The sequence below is a fragment of the Pongo pygmaeus genome, chromosome 3, assembly GCF_028885625.2.
Source record: "Pongo pygmaeus isolate AG05252 chromosome 3, NHGRI_mPonPyg2-v2.0_pri, whole genome shotgun sequence".
Lineage (NCBI taxonomy): Eukaryota > Metazoa > Chordata > Mammalia > Primates > Hominidae > Pongo > Pongo pygmaeus.
Genome location: NC_072376.2, coordinates 122,334,306 through 122,358,786, shown reverse-complemented (window position 1 = coordinate 122,358,786; position 24,481 = coordinate 122,334,306). Strand labels below are relative to the sequence as shown.

The window sequence follows — 24,481 nt, the reverse complement described above, 5'->3', positions numbered from 1 at the left end:
ATTAATCACCAGAATTCCTCTAAAGTAAGTCCTCCCTAAAACCATATCGTCAGCATCTTTTCTCAGCTATATTTATTTTCTTCCTTATCAGATGTCATTGCATAAACTTCAGTTCTGGCCTCAAATTCTAATTTAACCACGATAATGTAGTTCTCTCTCTTCCTTAGTGTGTAAGTGTACAAGACTATATCCTTTTCTATTATGGTACAGCCTGGAGGGCAGCTTATAATGAACCCAATAAGTTGTCAAATGTTCCTCTTGTAGCTCAAATTACTTTTTAAGTTTTTCAGAGACAAATAAAGTTTCCTTGTATTTATCTATTGCTGAGGAACACTTATAAGTGAGGCTCAATAGTGTCTTGGACATTCAGTGACCCCCCAAAACAAAACTACCCTGTTTCTGGACAAGGGGACTGTGGCAGATATAGCTAAACATCTGCTAGAATCCATTCTTCCTCTTCTCACAGTAATCAAGTTTTAGCTAGAATGTGGTTCCTGGCCAGGACTACAAATCTCAGCCCTCTTGAAGCTAAATGTGACCATGTGACATATTCAATAAAACATTCAGTGGAACATGAACACAAGACATGTACCACTCCAGGCCTAGGCCATAACATCTTGCAAGACTGAAACATCCTCTGTGCACTTTTGACTTTGGAAGTCACATGTAGAGTTGACAAAGGAACACGTCAGCTTAGGTCCCTGAATGACTGTGTGGAGCAGAGCTACTGCTTGACCTGTAGAGCCCATCACAGAACCATTTCCTAAGAGGGAAAACCTGGCTTTAACAATAGCTGGGCACAGTGGCTCACGCCTGTAATCCCTGCACTTTGGGAGGCCAAGACGGGTGGATCACCTGAGATCAGAAGCTGGAGACCAGGGCAACCAATATGGTGAAACCCCGTTTCTACTAAAAATACAAAAATTAGCTGGGCGGGATGGCATGTGCCTGTAGTCCCAGCTACTCAGAAGGCTGAGACAAGAGACTTGCTTGAACCTGGGAGGCGGAGGTCGCAGTGAGCCAAGATCGCACCACTGCACCCCAGCCTGGGTGACAGAGTGAGACTCAGTCTCAAATAAATAAATAAATAAATAAATAAATAAATAAATAAAGTTTAATCATTAGGTCCTTTGTTTCAGCAGCACAGCTTACTCTGAACCAGAAAGACATACAAAATTCGTCTCTTAAAAAAAGTCTGGGGAAGGAAAAAGAAGGAAAAACATACACATACTAAGTTCTAATGTTGGGCTAGATGAAAGATACCCATGGTTTAATGATTCTAAAGAGAAATAAACCTATTGGAATAAACACCTGTGCCAATGCACTGCTTTGAATGTTCCTTACCCAAGCCTTTTCCTTTTCATCCATCATGTCATTTCTCTCATAGGAAATGCAACTCACTACTGACTCTGATTCTTCCCTTGACTTCAGACAGGAATTCATTATACATCTTAGTCCTAGCATTCCCATTCTCTTCCTTCTCTCATACTTGCCAGGCATTGTGGCCTCATGGTTAGTTATAAGGCTAACACAGAAAACTGCTGAAATCTCTACACATCTTTACATTCCTCCTGTTTTTCTATTGTATCTATTCCTGTTATTCCAGCTCCAGGTACAATAACCATGACTTCGTAATTGGTCCTTATTAACGTACTCACTTATCTCATCCCACTATACATATACGGTATTGCTACATCTAAATTAGTCCTCTAGCATAACATGTGTATTAATACTTCCAAAATCTTGATATTGAGTCTATAGATCAGAAGCTGGCCAAAACTACAGCCTATGGGCCAAATCTTGTCTGTGGCCATTTCAGAAAATAAAGTTTATTGGAACACAACCATGCTTATCCATTTATGTACTATTTATGGCTGCTTTTGCACTACAATGGCAAAGTTGAGTAGTTCGGACAGAGGCCAAAGGCCACCAACAGTGAAAATGTTTACTATTTGGACCTTTATAGGAAAAGTTTACCCATCTCTGATATAGACCAACATAATTTCTCATAAACACAATGACAGCTATCTCCTTATACCTCATTCATTTAACACTAGGACAAGCACCTTTACTAGCAGAATAAGAAATACAAAGATATACATGCCCAAAGATATAAAAGATATAGCACCTGATCTTCAAGATTACAAGGTACAGAGAAAGAGAAGGTACATGGGGGGATGCAGGCATGCTGGTAAGCTCAATACACAAAAAGCCCTAATACAAGGGAGTACAGAAGTACCAAATGAGCAGTAAAAAGAATAAACACTATATGGAGATAGAAGAAAGAAAGATGATTTTCATCTAGGTAATCAGGAAAGGCTCTATTTATGGAAGTAGTGATGTCAAAGCTGGATTTTTAGCCAGAAATAGTATGGGTGAGTGGCAGGCCAAGACAGCATGAGACAAAATGTTATGCACTATAACATGCATTACATGCCCTCTTCTATTCAGGTTTAACCACGGATTACCATTCTTGGAACTGCTGTATATTGCTTCCTGACAGCCTCCAACAGCATTCATCTCACAATGTCTCAATCTATTTAGAAACTTTTGGTTGGCTGGTCAGCCACTGGAACAAGATAAGGCACAGGCAGAGCTGCTGTAACACAGAGACCTGGCCAGGAGCAGTGGCTCAAGCCTGTAATCCCAGCACTCTCGGAGGCCGAGGCAGGCCAATCACTGAGGTCAGGGATTCGAGACCAGCCTGGCCAACATGGGGAAACCCCATCTCTAATAAAATACAAAAATTAGCCAAGTGTGGTGGGGGGCACCTGTAATCCCAGCTACTTGGGAGGCTGAGGCAGGAGAATCGTTTGAGGGTGCAGTAAGCCAAAATCGCACCACTGCACTCCAGCCTGGGCAACAGCGCGAGACTCCATCTCAAAAAAAAAAAAAAAAAAAAAAAAAAAAAAAAAAAAAAAAAAAGGATAGCCAAGAAAACACTTATATGCCAGGCAGTCCTTCCAGAATTTATGTTTTGTTAAATTTTGTTAATTATGCCCTTTAAAAATCCTGATATGAAAGTATATCTGAAGTAAAACAATTAATCAAAATATGATTTAAGACTACTGTTCATGGCCAGGCGTGGTGGCTAACGCCTGTAATCTCAGCACTTTGGGAGGCCGAGACGGGCGGATCACAGGGTCAGGAGATTGAGACCATCCTGGCTAACATGGTGAAACCCCGTCTCTACTAAAAATACAAAAAACTGGCCACGTGTGGTGGCGGGCACCTGTAGTCCCAGCTACTCGGGAGGCTGAGGCAGGAGAATGGCGTGAATCCGGGAGGCGGAGCTTGCAGTGACCCGAGATCGCGCCACTGCACTCCAGCCTGGATGACAGAGCCAGACTCCGTCTCAAAAAGAAAAAAAAGACTACTGTTCACTTTTAACAGAAAATGTAATATGTATAAAGGTTGTTTTTGTTAACTTTTAAAAAATCTCCAATTATTCAACAAGTAGACAAGAATACTTCAGGTTTTCCCCCTAGATTAAGTGGAGAAGAGGAAATTGCGAAGATAAAACCTGAACAGAACACACCATTAAGGAACTTTATATACTATTTTGCTCTTTGTCATCTATCCGTTCATTCATTTGTTATGTACCTACTGTGCCAGGGCAGAGGTGATCACAGATGGAGAAGAAACAGTTCCGACCACAGATTGCTGAGAATCCAGGTGAGAAAGTCTTACAAGCACAACTAACTATAATGTATGGTCAAATGATGTAAGCTCTGTAAGTATTGTGGGGCTGAAAAACAAATTATAATGGAATCTGCCTGCAGAGATCTGAAGAGACCTCATGAAAACTGAAGAGGGGTCTGTGGGGAGGTGGGGGGTGGCTATTGAAACTCAGCCTTGAAAAAAGAGTAGAAGTCAGGAGGGTGAAGAAGCGGGGTAAAGGGAGAGAGGCACTTTACCTCTCTCCTGGGGAACACCATAAACATCAGCAACGAGGGGTGAAAATACATGACAAGCCACAAGAGGAAGAGGAATTAGCTCAGCCACGTTAGAGTGGGGATATGTAAGAGATAGAGCAGAAGATGGAACTGGAGGGATGAGGCCAGAGCATGGCTCTGGTTCAACTGCAGTTTATGTTTTAAGGCTTGCTTACCTGCTTACCTTTGTTTCAATAATAACAAACCCATAAAAGGGTATTCACAAGGTCCAAAGGAACTATATTTTCTCTTGAAAAGTGAAAACCGGTTTATTAGACCAATTCTATCTTCTAAAACATTCCCGAAGCAGAGTTACAGAAATGAGTATTAGACTACAAAATGTCTTAACAAACATCCTCTAGCAAGGGCTTAGAGGGCCAATGCTATCTCTTTGCAAAACATTCTCTAAAACAATTTTATTTCCCCAGGTTTATGGTCACATTACAGTCAGTCTCTAGAAAGAACAGTTATTCATCAATAACTTTTTAAATCCTCTGTTCAGGCCAGGAGCGGTGGCCCACACCTGTAATCTCAGCACTTTGGGAGGCTGAGGCGGGTGGATCACCTGAGGTCAGCAGTTCAAGACCAGCCTGACCAATATAATGAAACCCTGTCTCTACTAAAAATACAAAAATTAGCCAGGCATGGTGGCAGGCGGCTATAGTCCCAGCTACTTGGGAGGCTGAGACAGGAGAATTGCTTGAACCTGGGAGGTGGAGGTTGCAGTGAGCTGAGATCGTGCCACTGCACTACAGCCTGGGTGACAGAGCAAGACTCCATCTCAAAATAAATAAAATAAAATAAAATAAAAAGCCCCTGTTCAAATATCCCATTCAGCCACTAGGAAACAAACATTTTGTTTGTTTTTGGAGATCAAGACCGTCTTGGCCAACATGGTGAAACCAAACCCGGTCTCTACTAACAAACAAAAAATTAGCCAGCCTTGATGGCGGGATTACAGGCATGTGCCACCATGTCCGGCTAATTTTTTTGTATTTTAGTAGAGACCGGGTTTGGTTTCACCATGTTGGCCAAGATGGTCTCAATCTCCAAAAACAAACAAAATGTTTGACAAAGGAAAACATACAGTACCATGTATGTACTGTACATGCCCCACAGGAACACATACAGTACCATGCAGAGTCAGAGAAAAAACAAGAAGGACTTATCAAATAGAATAATGCCTTCTTCCTTCCTCAGCACAGGATCAGGGCATTCATTACTTACTGTTATGCCCAAGAGGTTGAAAATAAGCGAATTCATCTTTAGGTTCCAGAAATGTGATCTGGGCAATGCATTCATTATAAAAAGTTATATATGCAGTTGAATATAATACCACCTGTGTCCACAGCCCTTTTTTTTTTTTGAGATGGAGTCTCGCTCTGTCGCCCAGGCTGGAGTGCAATGATGCGATCTCGGCTCACTACAACCTCTGCCTCGCGTCTCAAAAAAGACATCTACTCTTCAACCAATTCTCCTGCCTCAGCCTTACGAGTAGCTGGGATTACAGGTGCCTGCCACCACACTCAGCTAATTTTTTGTATTTTTTAGTAGAGATGGGGTTTCACCACATTGGTCAGGCTGGTCTTAAATATTGATTAATCTAACTAACATCTGCTATATAAACTAAATGCGTTTGGGTCATGGAATAGAAATGAGCAACTAATTTGGTTGGTGTTAGGCTAGCAATGCGACACGTGAATGCCTGCCAACCTGGCCCTACCACCACTTAGCTCTGTGAACTTAGCTGAAGTCATTCAGTCTATTTGGGCCTGTTTTGTTCCCTTCTCAAAACAAGGAGATTCGTCTAATTGGTCTTAAAAGTCCTTTTCATCCCTAAAATTGCCATTTTGTTTTACCAGGGAAACATAAATACACCATTGAACAAAATATTGTCAATGTCAGAATAGTCTTAATGATTGAAAAATTCTCTTTTATGATCTTAGGCAGTCAACAGAGTGGTAGTGTTACTTAGTGGTTGTAATAACTGTTTTTCCTTTATTTTTTTTTTTTTGAGACGGAGTCTTGCTCTGTTGCCCAAGCTAGAGTGCAGTGGCGCGATCTTGGCTCACTGTAAGATCTGCCTCCTGGGTGCATGCCAGTCTCCTGCCTCAGTCTCCTGAGTAGCTGGGACTACAGGCGCCCGCTACCAAGCCCGGATTATTTTTTTGTATTTTTAGTAGAGACGGGGTTTCACCGTGTTGGCCAGGATGGTCTCGATCTCCTGACCTCGTGATCCGCCTGCCTCGGCCTTCCAAAGTGCTGGGATTACAGGCGTGAGCCACTGTGCCCAGCCACTGTTTTTCCTTTCAAAAGAAACTGAAATTTGGCTGGGCACAGTGGCTCACGCCTATAAATCCCAGCACTTTGGGTGGCCAAGGCAGGAGGATCACTTGAGCCCACAGGGTTGAGACCAGCCTGGGCAACATAGTGAGACCTGGTCTCTACAAAAATAAACAAACAAACAAACAAAACACAAAAAATTAGCCAGGCATAGTGGTGTGTGCCTGCCTGTAGTCCCAGCTACTTTAGGAGGGTGAGGTGGGAGGATCGCTTGAACCCACAAGGTTGAGGCTGCAGTGAACTGTGTTACACCATTGCACTTCAGCCTGGGCAACAAGAGCATGACCCTGTCTCAAAAAAAAAAAAAAAAAGAAATGAAAATTTATTTGATGGGTTTCGCATATCATAATGAATTAGAGTAAGTCTCTCTCTAATGCTTCGTTCTGTTACCAGTGTTTTTATCTGTGAAATATTTCTTATTCAGGATTATCTTCAGAACCCTAAAAGCTTTATATAATAGACATCTTAGGTTATCCTACAAGTTATCAACCATTAGATAATGAACAAAACAGCATTATCTCAGCCATATTCTAGAAGAATCCTTTTTTATCCCATTTACTTTAACAGTATTAATATTCCTTGTTTTTTAAACACATACCAGCTCTCTGTTCTCTGAGCTATGTATTTAACTTTGTGGCATAGGAACCTTCACCCAAATGTTTTCACTGAATTTTCCACATTGGCATACCTTTTAAAAAAGAGGTTGATGAAACATGGTAGTCAGTTTAAAGGTACCCATTAAGAGGACCCATGGAAGAAATTGCTGTCTAGTCTTAGTATTAGAATAGTTGGGTTTTTCCAGAGCAGATGCAGGGTATATTATACAGACAGTGAAGCGTATAGCCAGTGGTGTTGTTTATGCAATGGCTGTCAGAACGCTGAGGATCAGATTTTTAACCCACTTCTAACAAATGTGAAAGACCTATGCCATGCATGTTATGTATTTACAGTACTCATAGTTTCATCTTCTCTACCTTCATTTTCCTCTAGTCATATCACCACCCATTTTTCCATAAGCACCTTTTAATGGGAAAAAAAGTGATGCATAAATAAGGTTTTAAATAAAAATCAACTCTTTAATACTTGAACAAATATGTTCTAAGTAGTTAATTGTGGAAGTGTGGCAGACCAGTCTCTTTCTTGTCCACTTTGTCTTTTTGCTGCTTTGCCCATCGAAGGTGCTCAATACATATTGATTGTGTTGCATGGCGTTGCTATAAGAATCTAATTTTGATTCTATAGTTCTCTCTCAAAGAAAGGTGGTAGTACTGAAGTTACTCTCCTCACTTATGGAAATGGATTCCTCCTTTCTTCCTGCTGCCCTCACCTGCTCTAAATCTTCCTATTTCCTTGCTACCTTATCCCTACCTGAGTTAAAGTATAGTTTGCATCAACTACCAAGCCCTGTAACCATTTGTTCTGAGATCTTCCTGTTTCATAAACTTCCAGATGTGTTGATTTTACATAATTTTTACCTTAATTACAGGTTCACTACAAGTATTGCAGATCAGGTTTGCATTTTGGCAGCTCTTTAGGGAATAGATTTCTGTCCAGGATTCACAATATTGATGAGCAATGATCTATGAAATCTGCATGATAAACAAGGTCTATTGAAGATAATTTTTTTTTAATAGATTTAAGGGCAAGAAATAGGGAACAGTGAAAGAGAGGCAAGATATGAGGCTAGAATTGAAATGCATATAGCCAGCCAGGCGCAGTGTCTCACGCTTGTAATCCCAGCACTTTGGGAGGCCAAGGTGGGCAGATCACGAGGTCAGGAGATCGAGACCGTCTTGGCCAACATGGTGAAACCAAACCCGGTCTCTACTAAAATACAAAAAATTAGCCGGCCCCCATGGTGGCGCATGCCTGTAATCCCAGCTACTTGGGAGGCTGAGGCAGGGGAATCGTTTGAACCCGGGAGGCGGAGGTTGCAGTGAGCTGAGATTGTGCCACTGCACTTCAGCTTGGCGACAGAGCAAGACTCTGTCTCAAAAAAAAAAGAAAAAAAAAAAAAAAAGAAAAGAAAGAAATGCATATAGCCTATAAGCAGAAATAAATAAGAAATGACATAAAACATTGAATCTCATATCAAGAAACTGACAGGTTTGCAAAGCTTTCCTGTGGTGAACTTTAGAGAGGAAAATCTTGAAGACTGGCAAGGGTCACCCCACAAATATGAGTTCTTCCTGAGGATCTTATGATATTTACTAGATTGAGTAGATAATTAGGTCTGGCTTTTTCCTTTACTTTTATTTTTTTAAGAAGTGCTGTGGGCTGGGCGCGGTGGCTCACGCCTGTAATCCCAGCACTTTGGGAGGCCGAGGCAGGAGGATCACAAGGTCAGGAATTTTAGCTCGAGGTTTTCTACCTTTGTTTCATAGGTACCTCATTCAACAAATATCTTTCTGCCAATACACAATGATTTCCTAGCTTAGAATTTGCTGTAAAACAGCATTAATACCATTTAATCACAATAACAAGCAAAATCTAAAAAAAACACACTACTATTTAAGTGCTGCAAAGGTGGTAATGTTTAATATTTAATAGACAAGCTGGTCTAGCATTACTTTGAGATCAAAGCATCAATGTCTTTTCCATAGTGTAAATAAAATCACCAACACTTAACCAATTGCTCTCCTCAGGAGAGGGCTCTGAAGCTAGTTTTATAGAATAGAATACAATGTACCAACTGCAAATACAAGAGATAGAATAGTAGGAACATGTCAAACAAGAACGATATGTTCATTAAATTAAAAAGATGAAAACAATTTCTAAGTTGACGTCTTGCGGTGGAATTTAAACATCCATATGCTTTGTTTCTAGAAGTTAAAAAAAGCACACTCGATACTTAAGCTGCTCTGCAGAGTGCGTGATGTAAAAATTTTTTAAACATAGCTTATGTAGGGACTCAAATGCTGTACTGGGGACATGAAATCGTTTCAGGGAGTTTCTCAGTCTAAGTAGCAGAAAATCCAAATTAAGAAAGGCATATTTAGGCAAGGGCTTTCTGTTCAGATGTAACTCACCAAGCACCATAATTACTCAAAGCTGAGTCTTTTGTGCACAGAAACATCAGCAGGAGCCATGGATTGCCCTGACAACCACTCAGCTAGAGTGCTGACAAGCAGAGATGCTGCCACCGGAACGTGATTATGGCCACCAGGCCATGCCTTGCCCAAAGATGAATACAATATGCTCTTGCTCTACTACGCTTCATACTAAATGTATTCTTTAAAAAACAATTCTGTATATCCATGTCAACAAACTGTTTTTTTTCCCCTCACCCAGAAAACACTAGCAGACAATTGCTCACATACAATATGAAGTATGAGAATTGTGTATTTTTCAAAGTTATTAAATGCTCCTATAAGGCACACTCATAGACGTGTGAAAGACTTCAGAAAGACCAATTATAGCTGGGAACACTTATTTGAAATACTGCTTACGACAAGTCCTTGCAAGCTAAGATTTTATGACCTGTCAGGTCACAAACTACTTGTTTTTCTAGCTGCTTCATAGGCTCTAGAGGTCTGAATGTTTCTGGGAAAAAAAAATATAGAACTAATACTTGCCTTTACCCACAGGATATTTCATAACAAGTGGGAAAACCACAAAAGAGTGAAATCTTAGAATGAAAAATGTCCCGATAGCCAGGTAATTTGATTAGCAGAAAATGTTTTAGTAGTCCTAGCTAAAACTCCTAAAGAGCCAGAATATTTTTATCGGTTTACTCATGGTAAAATGTAAAAGCTGCATATAAAGAACAGCATTTCCACTTCTCAAGTTCTGAAAATTGTCTTTATAGCTGGACAGTTGGCTTAAAACAAAAATTTGCAAATTAGAAACATTCAAACATAAGGCTTCTTACGATGATTCCTAACTACTGTTTCCCTGTTATTAAGCCTAATAAGCCCGATGGTACCATTTTCTTTTAAAAGGGTATCCACATTCCTGCTGAGGTATGCAATGGCACCACCCTAGACAGCATCAGATGGGAAATATGGGGAAAAGGGTTTGGAGTTGATAATTTGAGAAAGGGCAGCCAGTCCCGGGATCCATAAAAATGCTACTCAACGTGTTAAATGGACTTAATAGAAAACACCTGGGGTTGGTCACGGTGGCTCACGCCTGTAATCCCAGCACTTTGGGGGGCTGAGACGGGCGGATCACAAGGTCAGGAGTTCGAGACCAGCCAGTCTGGCCAACATGGTGAAACCCCGTCTCTACTAAAAATACAAAAATTAGCCGGGTGTGGTGGCGCGCGCCGGTCATCCTAGCTTCTGGGGAGGCTGAGGTAGGAGAATCGCATGAACCCAGGAGGCGGAAGTTGCAGTGAGCCGAGATCATGCAACTGCACTCCAGCCTGGGTAACAGAGCAAGACTCCGTCTCCAAAAACAACAACAAAAAACAATAATCTGTGTTTAAAATGGCATGTGAAAGGGGTTCCTCGTATTGGGTTGTTTTAATGTTTGGTATATCTTTGACTACACAATGCAACACTTACAGTAAAAGTACAATCTTTAAAAGTATAAAAAGTCCATCTCTCCAATGACTTTATAAGTCTACCATTTTACATTTTAAGGAGTTTGCCCCTATTCTTACATTGAGTAACAACATGGCCTTCCTCATTCTCTTTCAAACATTCCTGGAACTGATTTTCTAAATGCACTTAATCCTTTGGTCACAAACTCAATGAAAAGGAAAAAAAAAATGCACTTAAATATTCCCTGCATCAATTGAAACTGAAGCCCTGAGATAGCTGGAGGAAAAGGGGGGAAAGAAAAAAAAAAAGAACAAAATAAACAGGAAGTGAAAGTGACAAGAGAATCACACTGCTTACTTTTGGCTTTTAAGCCTTTAACAATCTGAAAGTAATCTAACAGCGTGGGGGAGGAACAAACTAAAACTCAGAAACAGCTCCCTCCCCAACCACACACACCCTGAAGGCTTTGGCTGTCTCATCTGGGTCAGAGTTTGCACTCCCGGGCTCCTGTCGGGCTCCACCGCAATCCTCGTTAAACTCAGCGCTTTCCCCCTCTTCTTGTCTTTTTTGGTGCACATCCACTCTCTCCTCCTCCTCCAAGCCACGGTTCTCCACAGACCACAATACAACGGTGTCAGCCCAACTGTTACTCACCAGCACACACTCGTGATTCACCCGTCTCTCGGGTGTCTGAACAAAACGCGAGTTTTTCTTCCCTCTGGGAAAGGGAGGTGCTCGCAGATTTCAGAATGGAAATTTCACTCTCCTGCGACCGTCCAAACCCGGGACGGTCACTGCCCGGTTCATCGTTTCCGGGCTCCTTAGGTGCTCGGGCACTGATCACCAAGAGGGAACTGGCCCCGCGGCGCAGCAGCTTTGGAAACTTGCTCCTGCCCCGGAGCTGCAGCCCAGAAACTGCCTCCTAGGTTATTCTGCTGCTCCCAGGCCGAAGTCTGGTAGTCCCCGCACCCCAACTCGGCCCGGGTGAGGCGCCCCCAGCCGCGGCGCTCTGGCTTCACCTTCCCCAGGCCTGGAGTCTTGACCTCAGCTCTGGCCTCCGTGACCCACGTCGGCCGCCCGGCCACCACCTGTCGGGACCGCCCGGCGCGCGGAGTCCGGCAGCCAGCAAAACGCAGTTGACTGCTCGGCCGCTCGGCTTTTGCTCCCGCCAAAGTTGTCCAACGCAAACTTTGCACCAGCCTACCCCGGACCCCCACGGCCTGGCACCCGCTCTTACCTGGGGCGGAGGCGGCAGCGGCCACGGGCGCGCTAGGCGCCAGGTGCCAGGGATCGGCAGCAGCCGCGCGCGCCACGGCCAGAGGCCCCTCTGGAGCATCCTCCCGCCCGGGCGCGCGGCTCCCACAGGCGTCAGCGGCGCATCCTCCCTCAGCCGGGCTCCTAGTCAGCGCCTGGTGGCTCCGAGCTGTGGGCGCTCCCGCCCCGCCTGCTCGCTCAGCGCGCCGCGGCTCCAGCTGGGGCGGGCTCACGGGAGGGTGTGTCCCTGTTTCCACTTGTCGGCTCTCTACGCATCCGGGCGTAGGGCTGTTTTCTTTCCTCCGACCAAAAAAAAAAAAAAAGAGCGAGAGAGCGGGAGCCCGAGAACGAACCGCCCTCCGCATCTTAGGTGTCGAGGGCCCCTTCCTCCTCCAGCAGAAGACCCTCTGGAATGAACAGCAGCAGGCGACGCACACCTTGCGAGTTCTAGATTTCAAAACTCGCTGTTAGTTCCCCGTGCTGCGTGCTCTGAGCGCCGTCTTCTCCATCCAACCCGAACGGGGAGAGAAGTGGGGGAGGAGAGGAAAGGAGCGTCCGGCATCTGGAGGGGACAGGGCCGCTCAGGAAGTTTGTCTTCCCCACCGAGCTTGGAGAAGAAGGATTGAAGCGGCTCGGCCGAGGCCCCTCCCACCTCGACAACCTCCAAGGCCTCTGCCCCGGGCTGCGGTGCTGGGCCCCTGCTCACTGGCGAGTGCGGTGTCAGGCGGGCAGCCCGGGCCTACCCCTGCGGAGGTTTGTAGTTCACTGTATAGTGGCCCAAACGCGAGTTTTTTTGGGAAAGTATCTCCCACAGAATTGGCTTCTCTTTTGAAGCACGTTTTTAATTGAAGAAGCTTCAGAACCAGAATTGAGTTCTTCTAACTACTGGGAAATCGAATGCTTTGTTTTGAGACTACTTATTTTTGAAAGCAAACCAAAGGCATTTAAGAGCAACCTAAACCAATTTTTCGCACAGCTAGCTTACAGAAGGGTTGTTAGATAAAATATAGGATGCCCAGTTAAACTTGACTTTTAGATACAAATAGTGTTTTAGTATGTCCCAAATATTGCATGGGTCACATTTATTATTTTAAAAATGAAATATCTGGGATATACTAAATTATTTGGTGTCTATCTGAATTCAAATTTAACTGGGCACTCCGCATTTTTATCTCCTGAATCTGCAAGAGGCTTCAGTTAATGAATCGAAGTTGGCAAACCTGCAATAAGTGGCAAATCACTCCTGGCGGTAATCTCCTTTCCTTGTTGAAAAGAGAAAGAATCACAAGTGTCTACAATAGTAAAAACTTTATCACCATTAAAGACTGATTCACCTGTGTTAACTAGCATGTCTTTCAAAATACAATTGCCCTAGATGGAGAGTGACACATGAAACTAAGTTCATATGGGAAGGTAAATTACCTTACCTGAATCTTTTCCTCCTATTAGCTAGTGCTCCAAGTAAAAGAAGAGTGTATTTTTGTTTTTTTGTTGTGAAGGGTTTTTGTTTAATACATCTGAAAAGAATGCCTATACAAAGAATTGACATGAAAAAGCATTGATTCAACACTCATGAGCTAGGTTCTGAAAGGTGTAAAGAAATTACCTGAACATTTTTAGAAATTGTAAACTACAACTAAAACTGATAAAAATCCCTATTAACATTCATGAAGAATCTTGATAATGTGTCCGGAATTGGTGGGTTCTTGGTCTGACTTCAAGAATGAAGCTGCAGACCCTGGCGGTGAGTGTTACAGTTCTTAAAGGTGGTGTGTCCAGAGTTTGTTCTTTCTGATGTTCGGACACGTTCGGAGTTTCTTCCTCCTGGTGGGTTCAGTGGTCTCGCTGCTTCAGGAGTGAAGGTGCAGACCTTGGCAGTGAGTGTTACAGCTCTTAAGGTGGCGCGTCCAGAGTTGTTCATTCCTCCCAGTGGGTTCGGGTCTCACTGGCCTCAGGAGTGAAGCTGCAGACCTTCTCGGTGAGTGTTACAGATCATAAAGGCAGTGTAGACCCAAAGAGTGAGCAGCAGCAAGATTTACTGCAAAGAGCAAAAGAACAAAGCTTCCAGAGTGTGGCAGGGGACCCAGACAGGTTGCCACTGCTGGCTCTGGCAGCCTGCTTTTATTCCCCCATCCGGCCCCACCCACATCCTGCTGGTCCATTTTACAGAGCGCTGATTGGTCCGTTTTGACAGGGTGCTGATTGGTGTGTTTACAATCCCTGAGTTAGATACAGAGTGCTGATTGATATATTTACAATCCTTTAGCTGGACATAAAGGTTCTCCAAGTCCCCACTAGATTAGCTAGACATAGAGCACTGATTGGTGCATTTACAAACGTTGAGCTAGACACAGGGTGCTGATTGGTGTGTTTACAATCCTTTAGCTACACATAAAGGTTCTCCAAGTCCCCAGGAGATTAGCTAGATACAGTGCTGATTGGTGCATCCACGAACCCTGAGCTAGACACAGAGCACTGATTGGTGCCTTTACAAACCTTTAGATAGACACAGAGTGCTGATTGGTGCACTTAAAATTCTCTAGCTAGACATAAAAGTTCTCCAAGTCCCCACCCCTCTCAGGAGCCCAGTTGGCTTCCCCTAGTGGATGCCGCCTAAAGGTTGCGGGCTGAGCTGCTTGCCAGTCCCGCGCCTCGCGCCTGCACTCCGCAGCACTTGGGCAGTCAATGGGACTGGGCACCGCTGAGCCAGGGGCGGTGCCCGTCAGGGAGGCTAGGGCCTAGCAGAAGCCCACCGCCGGGGGAGCTCACGCATGGCGGGCAGCAGGTCCCAGCCCTGCCCCATGGGGAGGTGGCTGAGGCCCGGTGAGAATTTGAGCGTGGCGCGGGTGGGCTGGCAGTGCTGGGGGACCTGGCACCCCCTCCGCAGCTGCTGGCCTGGGTGCTAAGCCCCTCACTGCCCGGTGCCCTCCCCGCCTCCGAGTGCGGGCCGCCGAGCCCACGCCCACCTGGAACTCCCGCTGTCCCGTGAGGCCACACGCAGCCCCGGTTCCCGCCCGCGTCTCTCCCTCCACCTCCCTGCAAGCAGAGAGAGCTGGTACCAGCTTCCGCAAGCCCAGAGAGGGGCTCCCACAGTGCAGCGGCGGGCTGAAGGGCTCCTCAAGCATGGCCAGAGCGGACTCCAAGACTGAGGAGGCGCTGAGAGCCAGTGAGGGCTGCCAGCACGTTGTCACCTTTCAATAAGATTCTTTCCACAATTTTTATTAAACCAGAGAGCCAGCCAGGCGTGGTGGCTCATGTCTGTAATCCCAGCACTTTGGGAGGCCGAGATGGGCGGATCACAAGGTCAGGAGTTCAAGACCAGCCTGGCCAACATTGGTGAAACCCTATCTCTACTAAGAATACAAAAATTAGCCAGGCGTGGTGGAACGTGCCTGTAGTCCTGGCTACTCGGGAGGCTGAGGGAGGAGAATTGCTTGAACCCGGGGAAGCGGAGGTTGCAGTGAGCCGAGGTTGTGCCACTGCACTCCAGCCTGGGCAACAGAGCAAGACCCCATCTCAGGAAAAAAAAAAAAAAAAACAAACCAGAGAGCCTCATCTGGGGGCTCTTGGGTTCCTCGTCTGCTACACAGAAGTGAGGGGATTCCCCGACTGATCTCATGTTGTTAAGTGTTCTATCCATCCCCACCACACCCCAGCTTCTTCATGAAGCAGGTCTCCATCCTTATAACTTGAGAGGCTGTGAATCATTCTATAGATGTTGGTCCTCTGGTACCGCTCTTCACATTCCCTCTACATACCAGGTCTTCAGCTGCATTCTAGAAACATCATATACTATTGATTGCAAATCTATAATAAGCAATATAAGACAATGACTGACAGGGAAAAAAGTTTTTTTAAGTTACAAACTCAATCCACTTGTTGCATTTCAAAGGTGCAATACTTTTCTTTATTCATCAGTGCAAGAAGTTAGAAATTAACTTCCCCAAAAATCAGCAACTGGCAAACAAATTTCCTTGAAAGTCACAGTCACATATTTAGTGCATCCCAGAAAAGAACAGGGGCAAGACAATTTTCACCCACTTTCATGAGTTTCATCAAATACTGAGCCTACTCAAGGGTGGAGAGAAAAGGTAACTTTCAAAAAGGAGTATGTTATTAAATAAGGCATTTACTATATTCTTTCCTAAAAGCACCCCAGATAGGGAACATGTTTTTTAAACTAGATCTAGGAAGTCGAATATGGAGTCAGTCGTCCTTCTCCTCTTAAGGACTGACCACTGGTTAATGAATTAAAAAACAGAAAAGAAAAGAAAAAACACTAAAAAACAAACCCTACAAACCCTCCTCCTCCAAAAAGGAAAAGATGAAACCCCACTAAGATGTCCCAGATTACCCTCCAGAATGGACTCAGGGAGCAGCTTCAACAATTCCAATTAATCTGTTACACAGTCATCACAAGCATGCCTTGCTTTTAAGTAAAAACAAAATTGTTTTTTGAAACAAATACCAAAAATGAGTACTGATCACTTTTCTAACAATACATAATTATTCAGAATTAACTAGTATTGGGAGGGAGAAGTGGGCCATACCTCTAATCCCTGTCTCACATGGATGCATGTGGGTTGGTGCAGGGTATTTGTCATTATTGCATAAATAAATTTTAATTTTTAATCTTTTGTTTGGTTTAAACATTGCTTTTAGTATGATGCCTATACCAGCTGTGCAGAAAGGGCTCTGGAGAGATGTTCATAGCAGCATAGGCTTGCAGCTCTTCTTCAGTTCTGGAGGCTCCAGGATAGCCAATATTGCTTTGTCCAATCCATTCTTTAGGTCTTGCTGTGTGGGTACAGGACCATCCATATACTTGACAGCCTTCAGGTTGTGGGCCGGCTTTTCAGCAGTCTCTGGAGTGATAGGCTTCTGTTTGTTCTTGGTAATTTTCTCAATAATAGACCCTCTGAGATCAGTTTGGGTCGTGACAAGCAAGAAAGGAGCCTTTGGACAGTGGTGAGTTATCTCAGGCCCTCACTTTTCTTTCATACTTTAAAATGAACATGGAGAGACCACTGAGAAACAGACTAGAAATACATCTGTGTAGATAACTCAGGAGTTATAATCTGTCATAATCTTCTTGCCCTGCAGAATTAAAAGTCCAAGAGTATATGGCTCTGCACCAATCCTAACTGTGAGTGCATAGTTGTCAAAAACAGTCTGCATCTATTAGGATGGAAATTTGTTGTGTAGGATATCAGGAGACATGTTTTACCAACAACTGCATTGACCACAACAATGCACCTAATTGTCTGCATTGCTGAAATAGTTTTGTATCCACTTTAAATATTTGAAACCTGATGTTGACTTCAGCTTCTCCAGAAAAGAGTTTTATTAGGAAGGAGGGGAATGGAGAAGAGGGGGAGGAGATGTCCGTTTTGCAGCACAGAATTTGGCCACAAAGGTGGGATTAGCAAACTCCTGTGGGAGAAGCTCTGGACACTGCAGACAGAGCGGGTTTACCGGGGAGGCACTGTCCACAAAGTCGCTCAGCACACATAGATGTTTCGGGTGCACAACAAACTTTCCCACAGTATATAGGACTCTTGATGAGACAAAACGATTACTCAATGTGAGCTAGTTCATAAGTATTACTTATATGTCACAGCCTTTTCACATTTGAATCTCTGATCTCACTTTTCCAAAAAAAAAAAAAACTTTGTAAACAGCTCTATTAAGATATGATCTACATATCATAACTTTCGTTTATTAAAAGTTATTTTTGGCAAATTTACAGAGTTATGCAACAGTCACCACAATCAATTAGAACATTTCCATCACTCTAGAAAGATTCCTCAGGCTCATTTGCATTACTCTCCATTCTTACCTCCAGCCCCAGGCAACTACTAATCTACTTTCCGTCTCTCTAGGAAGCAAAGAGCAAGCTGAGCTGGAGATACATTTACTTTGGGTTTAGTGGGATATTTTTGTGTGGTTCATGGTCATTTCTATGTATTGTTAAGATACTGCTAGCCATGCCCATGCAGGAATGGCTTCCAGGAATACTCCTGTTATCCATTGGGCCTCCCACTTTGATAGAATTTTAATGGTAAATAGAGAAGGATATTCCTTTCCCTATTCTGCCTCCAGGTCCTGGACCTCCATTGCTAATAGAGTATTAAAGAACTCTGTACCCAAATGAGAGTACACATTATTTCAAACACATATGGATGATTCACAATGTAATGCCCACGTGGTAGGCCTCAAAGGGAATCTCAAAAATGACCTTAAACTTGCTAACATATAAGCTATGTTCATGAAATTAAATATAAGAAATTAGAGTTTTCTGCCTGCTTCCTGAAGAGCAAGGAGACTGGTGGTCTGGTTCTTCAGCTTCCCTAGCAGCATGGCCCCCAAATGCCAGTCTTCCCTCCTGTCTCAAAAGAAGACACCAAGACCACCTCCTGTTCTGAGACCAGAGGAGACTTCGGCCTCTGTAGGCTTGCCAAAGAAGGGCGAAAAAGAACAGCAAGAAGCAATTGAACACATTGATGAAATACAAAATGAAATAGACAGACTTAATGAACAAGACAGTGAGGAGATTTTGAAAGTAGAACAGAAATATAACAAACTCCGCCAACCATTTTTTCAGAAGAGGTCAGAATTGATCTCCAAAATCCTAAATTTGGGGGTAACAACATTTGGCAATCATTTACAAGTGTCTGCACTGCTTGGGAAGGAAAACGAAGAGGCATTGCATTATTTGACCAGAGTTGAAGTGACAGAATTTGAAGATATTAAATCAGGTTACAGAGTAGATTTTTATTTTGATGAAAATCCTTACTTTGAAAAAAAGTTCTCTCCAAAGAATTTCATCTGAATGAGAGTGTTAATCCATCTTCAAAATCCACTGAAATCAAATGGAAATCTGGAAAGGATGTGATGAAACGTTTAAGTCAAATGCAGAATAAAGCCAGCAGGAAGAGGCAGCATGAGGCACCAGAGAGCTTCTTGACCTGGTTTACTGACCATTCTGATGCAGGGGCCGATGACTTAGGAGAGGACATCAAAGATGATATTTGGCCAAACCCATTACAGTACCATTTGGTTCCCGATATGGATGATGAAGAAGGAGAAGATGATAATGAGGAGGAGGAGGAAGGATTAGAAGATACTGATGAAGAAGGGGATGAAGATGAAGGTGAAGAAGATGATGATGAAGGGGAGGAAGCACAGGAGGATGAAAGAGATGACTAATACTGATGGATTCCAACCTTCCCCTTTTTAAATTTTCTCCAGTCTCTGGGAGCAAGTTGTAGTCTGTTTTATTTTGTTTTGTTTTTGCCTCTTGTGCTCAGTTGCCCTATTCTTGAGGTCTCTTTTCTCTACACTTAATTGGGGGAAATATCTTGAGCAGAATACACTGAGAAAAGAGTCTCTACCCCTTTCTGTTCGAAATTCATTTTTATCCCTTCCTGTCTGAATAAAAACTCTGTGGAATCAACACCACCGAGTTATGTGGGAAAAAAGAAAAACCTGCTCCCTTCGCTTTGCTGGAAGCTGGAGGGTGCTAGGCTCCTGCATAGCAGTGCATAGAATTCTAGCTTCTTGCCTCCTTTCTCTGTATATTGGGCTCAGAAAGTACACTGTGTGTGTATGTGAATATGGACAGTTAGCACTGACCAACGTGTATCTATTTTCTCTTGTTTAAAAAAAAGAAAAAAAAAACTTTTAAAAATGGGGTTGGCTGGGTGCGGTGGCTCACGCCTGTAATCCCAGCACTTTGGGAGGCCGATGCGGGTGAATCACCTGAGGTCAGGAGTTCGAGACCAGCCTGGCCAACATGGTGAAACCCCGTCTCTACTAAAAAAATACAAAAATTAGCTGGGCGTGGTGGCAGTCACCTGTAATCCCAGCTACTCGGGAGGCTGAGGCAGGAGAATCGCTTGAAACCAGCAGGCGGAGGTTGCAGTGAGCTGAGGTGTGGTTGGTTGCATTAACTTCTACTTCCTGCCAGTTAGCCCTTACTCTGCTTTTTTTTCCCTTTAGCATTTAATCATTACCTGACATATTACATACTTTTAAAATCTGTCTCCCCCAACTGGAATGTAAGCTCCATGACAGAAGGGACCTTGTCTGTTTTGTTCACTGCTCTATCACCAGCATCTAAGTAGTAGGTTCTCAAATATCTGCTGAATAAATTTAATAGATCAATAATAAAACAGGACTTTAAAACTACAACCACCTTTAGGCTGGGCACAGTGGCTCACACCTATAATCCTAGCACTTTGGGAGACTGAGGTGGGTGGATTGCCTGAGCTCAGGAGTTCGAGACCAGCCTGGGCAACACAGTGAAACCCCATCTCTACTAAAATACAAAAAATTAGCCAGGCCTGGTGGTGTGCACCTGTAATCCCAGCTACTCGGGAGGCTGAGACAGGAGAATCGCTTGAACCTGGGAGGCAGAGGTTGCAGTGAGCCGAGATCACTCCATTGCACTCCAGCCTGGGTGACAGAGAAAGAATCTGTCTCAAAAAACAAACAAACAAACAAAAACTACAACCACTTTTAAAAATAATAGAAACACACAAACTTGTGGTTAGTAGTACATGAGGATTTGCCAGACACTGTTCTAGGCTGATGGTAGAGTGATGAATAAAAACGATGAGTTTCTATATTCACAAACTATGTATTTGACAAAGGACTAATATCCAGAATCTACAAAGAACTCAAACAAATCAGCAAGAAAAACACAAATAATCCCATCAAAAAGTGGGCAAAGGATGTGAATAGACAATTCTCAAAAGAAGATATACAAACAGCCCACAAACATATAAAAAAAAGCTCAACATCACTAATTATCAGGGAAATGCAAATTAAAACCACAATGAGATACCAACTTACTCCTGCAAGAATAGCCATAATTAAGAAGTGAAAAAACAATAGATGTTGGTGTAGATGTGGTGAAAAGAAAACACTTTTATACTGCTGGTGCTAATGTAAACTAGTCCAACCACTATGGAAAACAGTATGAAGATTCCTTAAAGAATTAAAAGTAGATCTACCATTCAATCCAGCAATCCCATTACTGTGTATCTACTCAAAGGAAAAGAATTCATTATATGAAAAAGACACCTGCACACACGTTTATAGCAGCACAATTTGCAACTGCAGAAATATGGAACAAACCTGAATGCCCATCACCCAAGTAAATAAAGAAAATGTGGTATATATATATATATAAAATACACACACACACACACACACACACACACACACACACACACACACCATGGAATACTACTCAGCCATAAAAAAAACAAAATAATGTCCTTTGTAGCAACTTAGATGGAGCTGGGGGCCATTATTCTAAGTGAAATAACTCCAGAATGGAAAACCAAATATAGTGTGTTCTCGCTAATAAGCAGGGGCTAAGCTATGAGGATGCAAAGACTTAAGAATGATATAATGTACTTTGGGGATTCAGGTGTGGGGAAGGTTGGTTGGGGGTGAGGGATAAAAGACTACATAGTGGGGCCAGGCATGGTGGCTCATGCCTGTAGTCCCAGCACTTTGGGAGGCCGGGGCGGGTGGATTGCTTGAGGCCAGGAGTTCAAGACTAGCCTGGCCAACATGGCAAAACTCCATCTCTACTAAAAATACAAAAATTAGCCGGGCATGGTGGTGTGTGCCTGTAGTCCCAGTTACTCGAGTGGCTGAGGCATGAGAATCGCTTGAATCTGGGAGGCAGAGGTTGCAGTGAGCCGAGATTGGCCACTGCACTCCAGCCTGGGTGACAGAGCAAGACTCCAACTCAAAAAAAAAAAAAAAACTACATATTAGGTACAGTGTATATACTGCTTGGGTAATGGTGATGGGTGCATCAAAATCACAGAAATCACCATTGAAGGCCTTATCCATGTAACCAAAACCACCTGTACCCCACAAAACTATTGAAATAAAAAAAAATTTTTTAAATTGAGACTTAAGAATTTTTTTTTTTTTAAGATGAGTTCTGTGTTCTTACTTACACAGAACCTAGTGGGGAAGCTTGTTCACCTAGTGAACAAGTAATTAAGTAAAGTGACATAAAGGTTATAATAGGAAAACTACAAGGGCTATGTGAACATACAGCAGGGAGACCCCACCTAAGCTAGTGGGAAGGGACAGGCTGGCATCAGTACACACTAATAACTGAAGGAGGAAGAGCAGCTAACCAGATAAAAAAAGTAAAGATGAGTTCTTAGCAGGAGGAACAGCATGTTTACAGGCTCAGAGGCTTAAGAGGTCATAACCACTATTGTAATAAAGAGATAGGTCAAAAGCCTGAGATAGTCTTTTTGGAATAAACCTGATAGCAAAAAAACAAAAAACAAAAAACAAAAACCCCACAATTGTGACTTACTGGTGAGCATCGAGTTTTGAAGTCTGATGGTATGTACATGTAATGAACTAAGACTACTTGGTTCTTTCTGTATACCCATCTGTACTGGATGGTCTGAAGCAAAAAAGTGTAGTTAATACATCGATCACAGTAAACATTGGAGGTAGCAGCAGCCCACATGATAATATTTTGGTTTTCCATGTCCAGTGTGGAATAATTTCAGTGAAGGTAGAAAGTGATAGGAGGGCAAAGGGCAGGCTCAATGTGGGAGTATTATTACTATTATTACTGTTGCAGTGTTATTTTGTTAAGACATTGACTGCCATTTATCAAGTATTTACTACAAGCAAGGTGCTGCACAAGTAACTACATACTTGTTCCATATAATTCTCACAAAACTCTTACCAAGGAACCATTATTCTCTAGTAGGGATATGAAGGCTCAGAGAAGTTTAGAGACTTACCCCAGGTAACACAGCTAACAGAGGAACTATAATTCAAATTTTGCTCTGTTTGGCTTGCAAACCCATATTCTTTCTATCACAGTCAGTCTAACATAATGTGACAGATCCGGTGCTAGAACTGAATTCTTTTTCACTATCAAATTTATTCCCACTATACCTCTCAGATTGTCTTCTAATTTCCCTTCAGCACAGTACGGAATGTTGGTTGGTTGGCATTCTTTACCTGGTGGGAGATGCAAATCTTACTTTTGAAGAGTTTGAATCATCAGTGATCCATTCTTTTATTAGGCTGCTATATTTCTTTAACTTTTACAAAGTTTAACTTTCTGAACATAGAAGTATTAAGAGGCACTCTGGAAAAATCCTCTAGATCTTAGATATAGTCCTCCTTGCCCCATTATGTCACAGCAAATCAATTCCTCTTCATAATCGGGATGATTCTCCTGTTGTTGACAGAAGGAGCCCAAAATGGCTAGGTAATACTCATAACTTCCAATACAGTGGGAACATTGCTGTGTCCCTTTGAGAACTAAGCATCTCTCCTTTGTAAACTAAGACCCTAAAATTTGGGGACTATATTAAGGGAGTGATTTCACTTTCAATTCTTGATTCTTAGACCTGTGTGTCTGGCTACAGGAGAAAAATGTTGGTTGCTTATTCAAAGCCTATACTGTATCCTGTAGGATGATACTCCAACCATCACCATAACTGAGTCATCAGAAGAACATTCCACCTTTCTGCCAGGTCAGCTGCTTTTTGGGGTATGTAGTAGTCTGTTCCTGCATTGCTATAAAGAGCTACTTGAGACTGGGTAATTTAGACAGAAAAGGCTTAACTGACTCACAATTCCACAGGACAGGCTGTACAGGAAGCATGGCTGGGGAGGCCCCAGGAAATGTACAATCATGGCCAAAGGCAAAGGGGAAGCAGGCACGTCTTACATGACCAGAGAAGAAGGAAGAGAGATCAGGGGTAGATGCTACACACTTTGAAACAACCTGATCTCATGAGAACTCACTATCACAAGAACAGCAAGGGGGAAATCTGCCCCCATGATCCAATCTAATCACCTCCCAACAGGCCCCTCCTCCAACCTTGGGGATTACAATTCAACATGAGATTTGGGCAGGGACACAAATCCAAACCATATCAGGGTGACACTTCTTTTGCTATGAGTTCCTTGATCAGAAGCAATGTTGTGGAGGTCATATGGCAATGATGAAGGCATTCTGTAAGCCCATAGATGGTGGTGGTAGCAGAAACACTGCAAGCAGGGCAGGCAAATCCATATCCAGATTGTGTGTCTATTCCATTGAGGACAAATGCTCCATGATCAAAGGGGTACAATGTAATCAACATATCAGGTGGCTACTAGTTTTCCCCAAGGAATGATGCCATATTGAGGAATCAGAGTAGGTCTCAGCTGACAACGCTTAGAAATAACAGTGGCAGTAGCCAGATCAGCCTTGGTGAAGGGACATCCATAATATTTAGCCCACACATAACTTCTATCTTTACAAGTATGGTAACTTTGTACATGAACCATTGAGCAAATACTGGGGTGGGTACAGAAAGAGGCTGATATTCACAGGATGGGTCACCTTCTCCACCTGATTGAGATGGACAAATTTTGCTGCAGATGCCCTTTGGGGTACATTGATAT

The 24,481-nt window shown here is 43.2% G+C and overlaps 1 protein-coding gene and 2 pseudogenes across 1 annotated transcript in view; 1 reads left to right on the top strand and 2 right to left on the bottom strand.

Moving 5' to 3' along the window:
* MCUB (mitochondrial calcium uniporter dominant negative subunit beta) overlaps positions 1-12,663 on the bottom strand; it is a 121,632-nt gene extending 108,969 nt beyond the window's left edge. The window contains exon 1 of the mRNA XM_054486526.2: positions 12,003-12,663. Coding sequence (XP_054342501.1) covers positions 12,003-12,101 — 99 coding nt within the window. The 5' untranslated portion in view covers positions 12,102-12,663. The remainder of the gene's footprint in view (positions 1-12,002) is intronic.
* Positions 12,664-12,823: 160 nt separating this feature from the next.
* LOC129035748 (cell division control protein 42 homolog) lies at positions 12,824-17,289 on the bottom strand (annotated as a pseudogene).
* Positions 17,290-18,377: 1,088 nt separating this feature from the next.
* On the top strand, positions 18,378-19,228 carry LOC129035747 (protein SET-like; annotated as a pseudogene).
* The last annotated feature ends 5,253 nt before the right edge of the window (positions 19,229-24,481 follow it).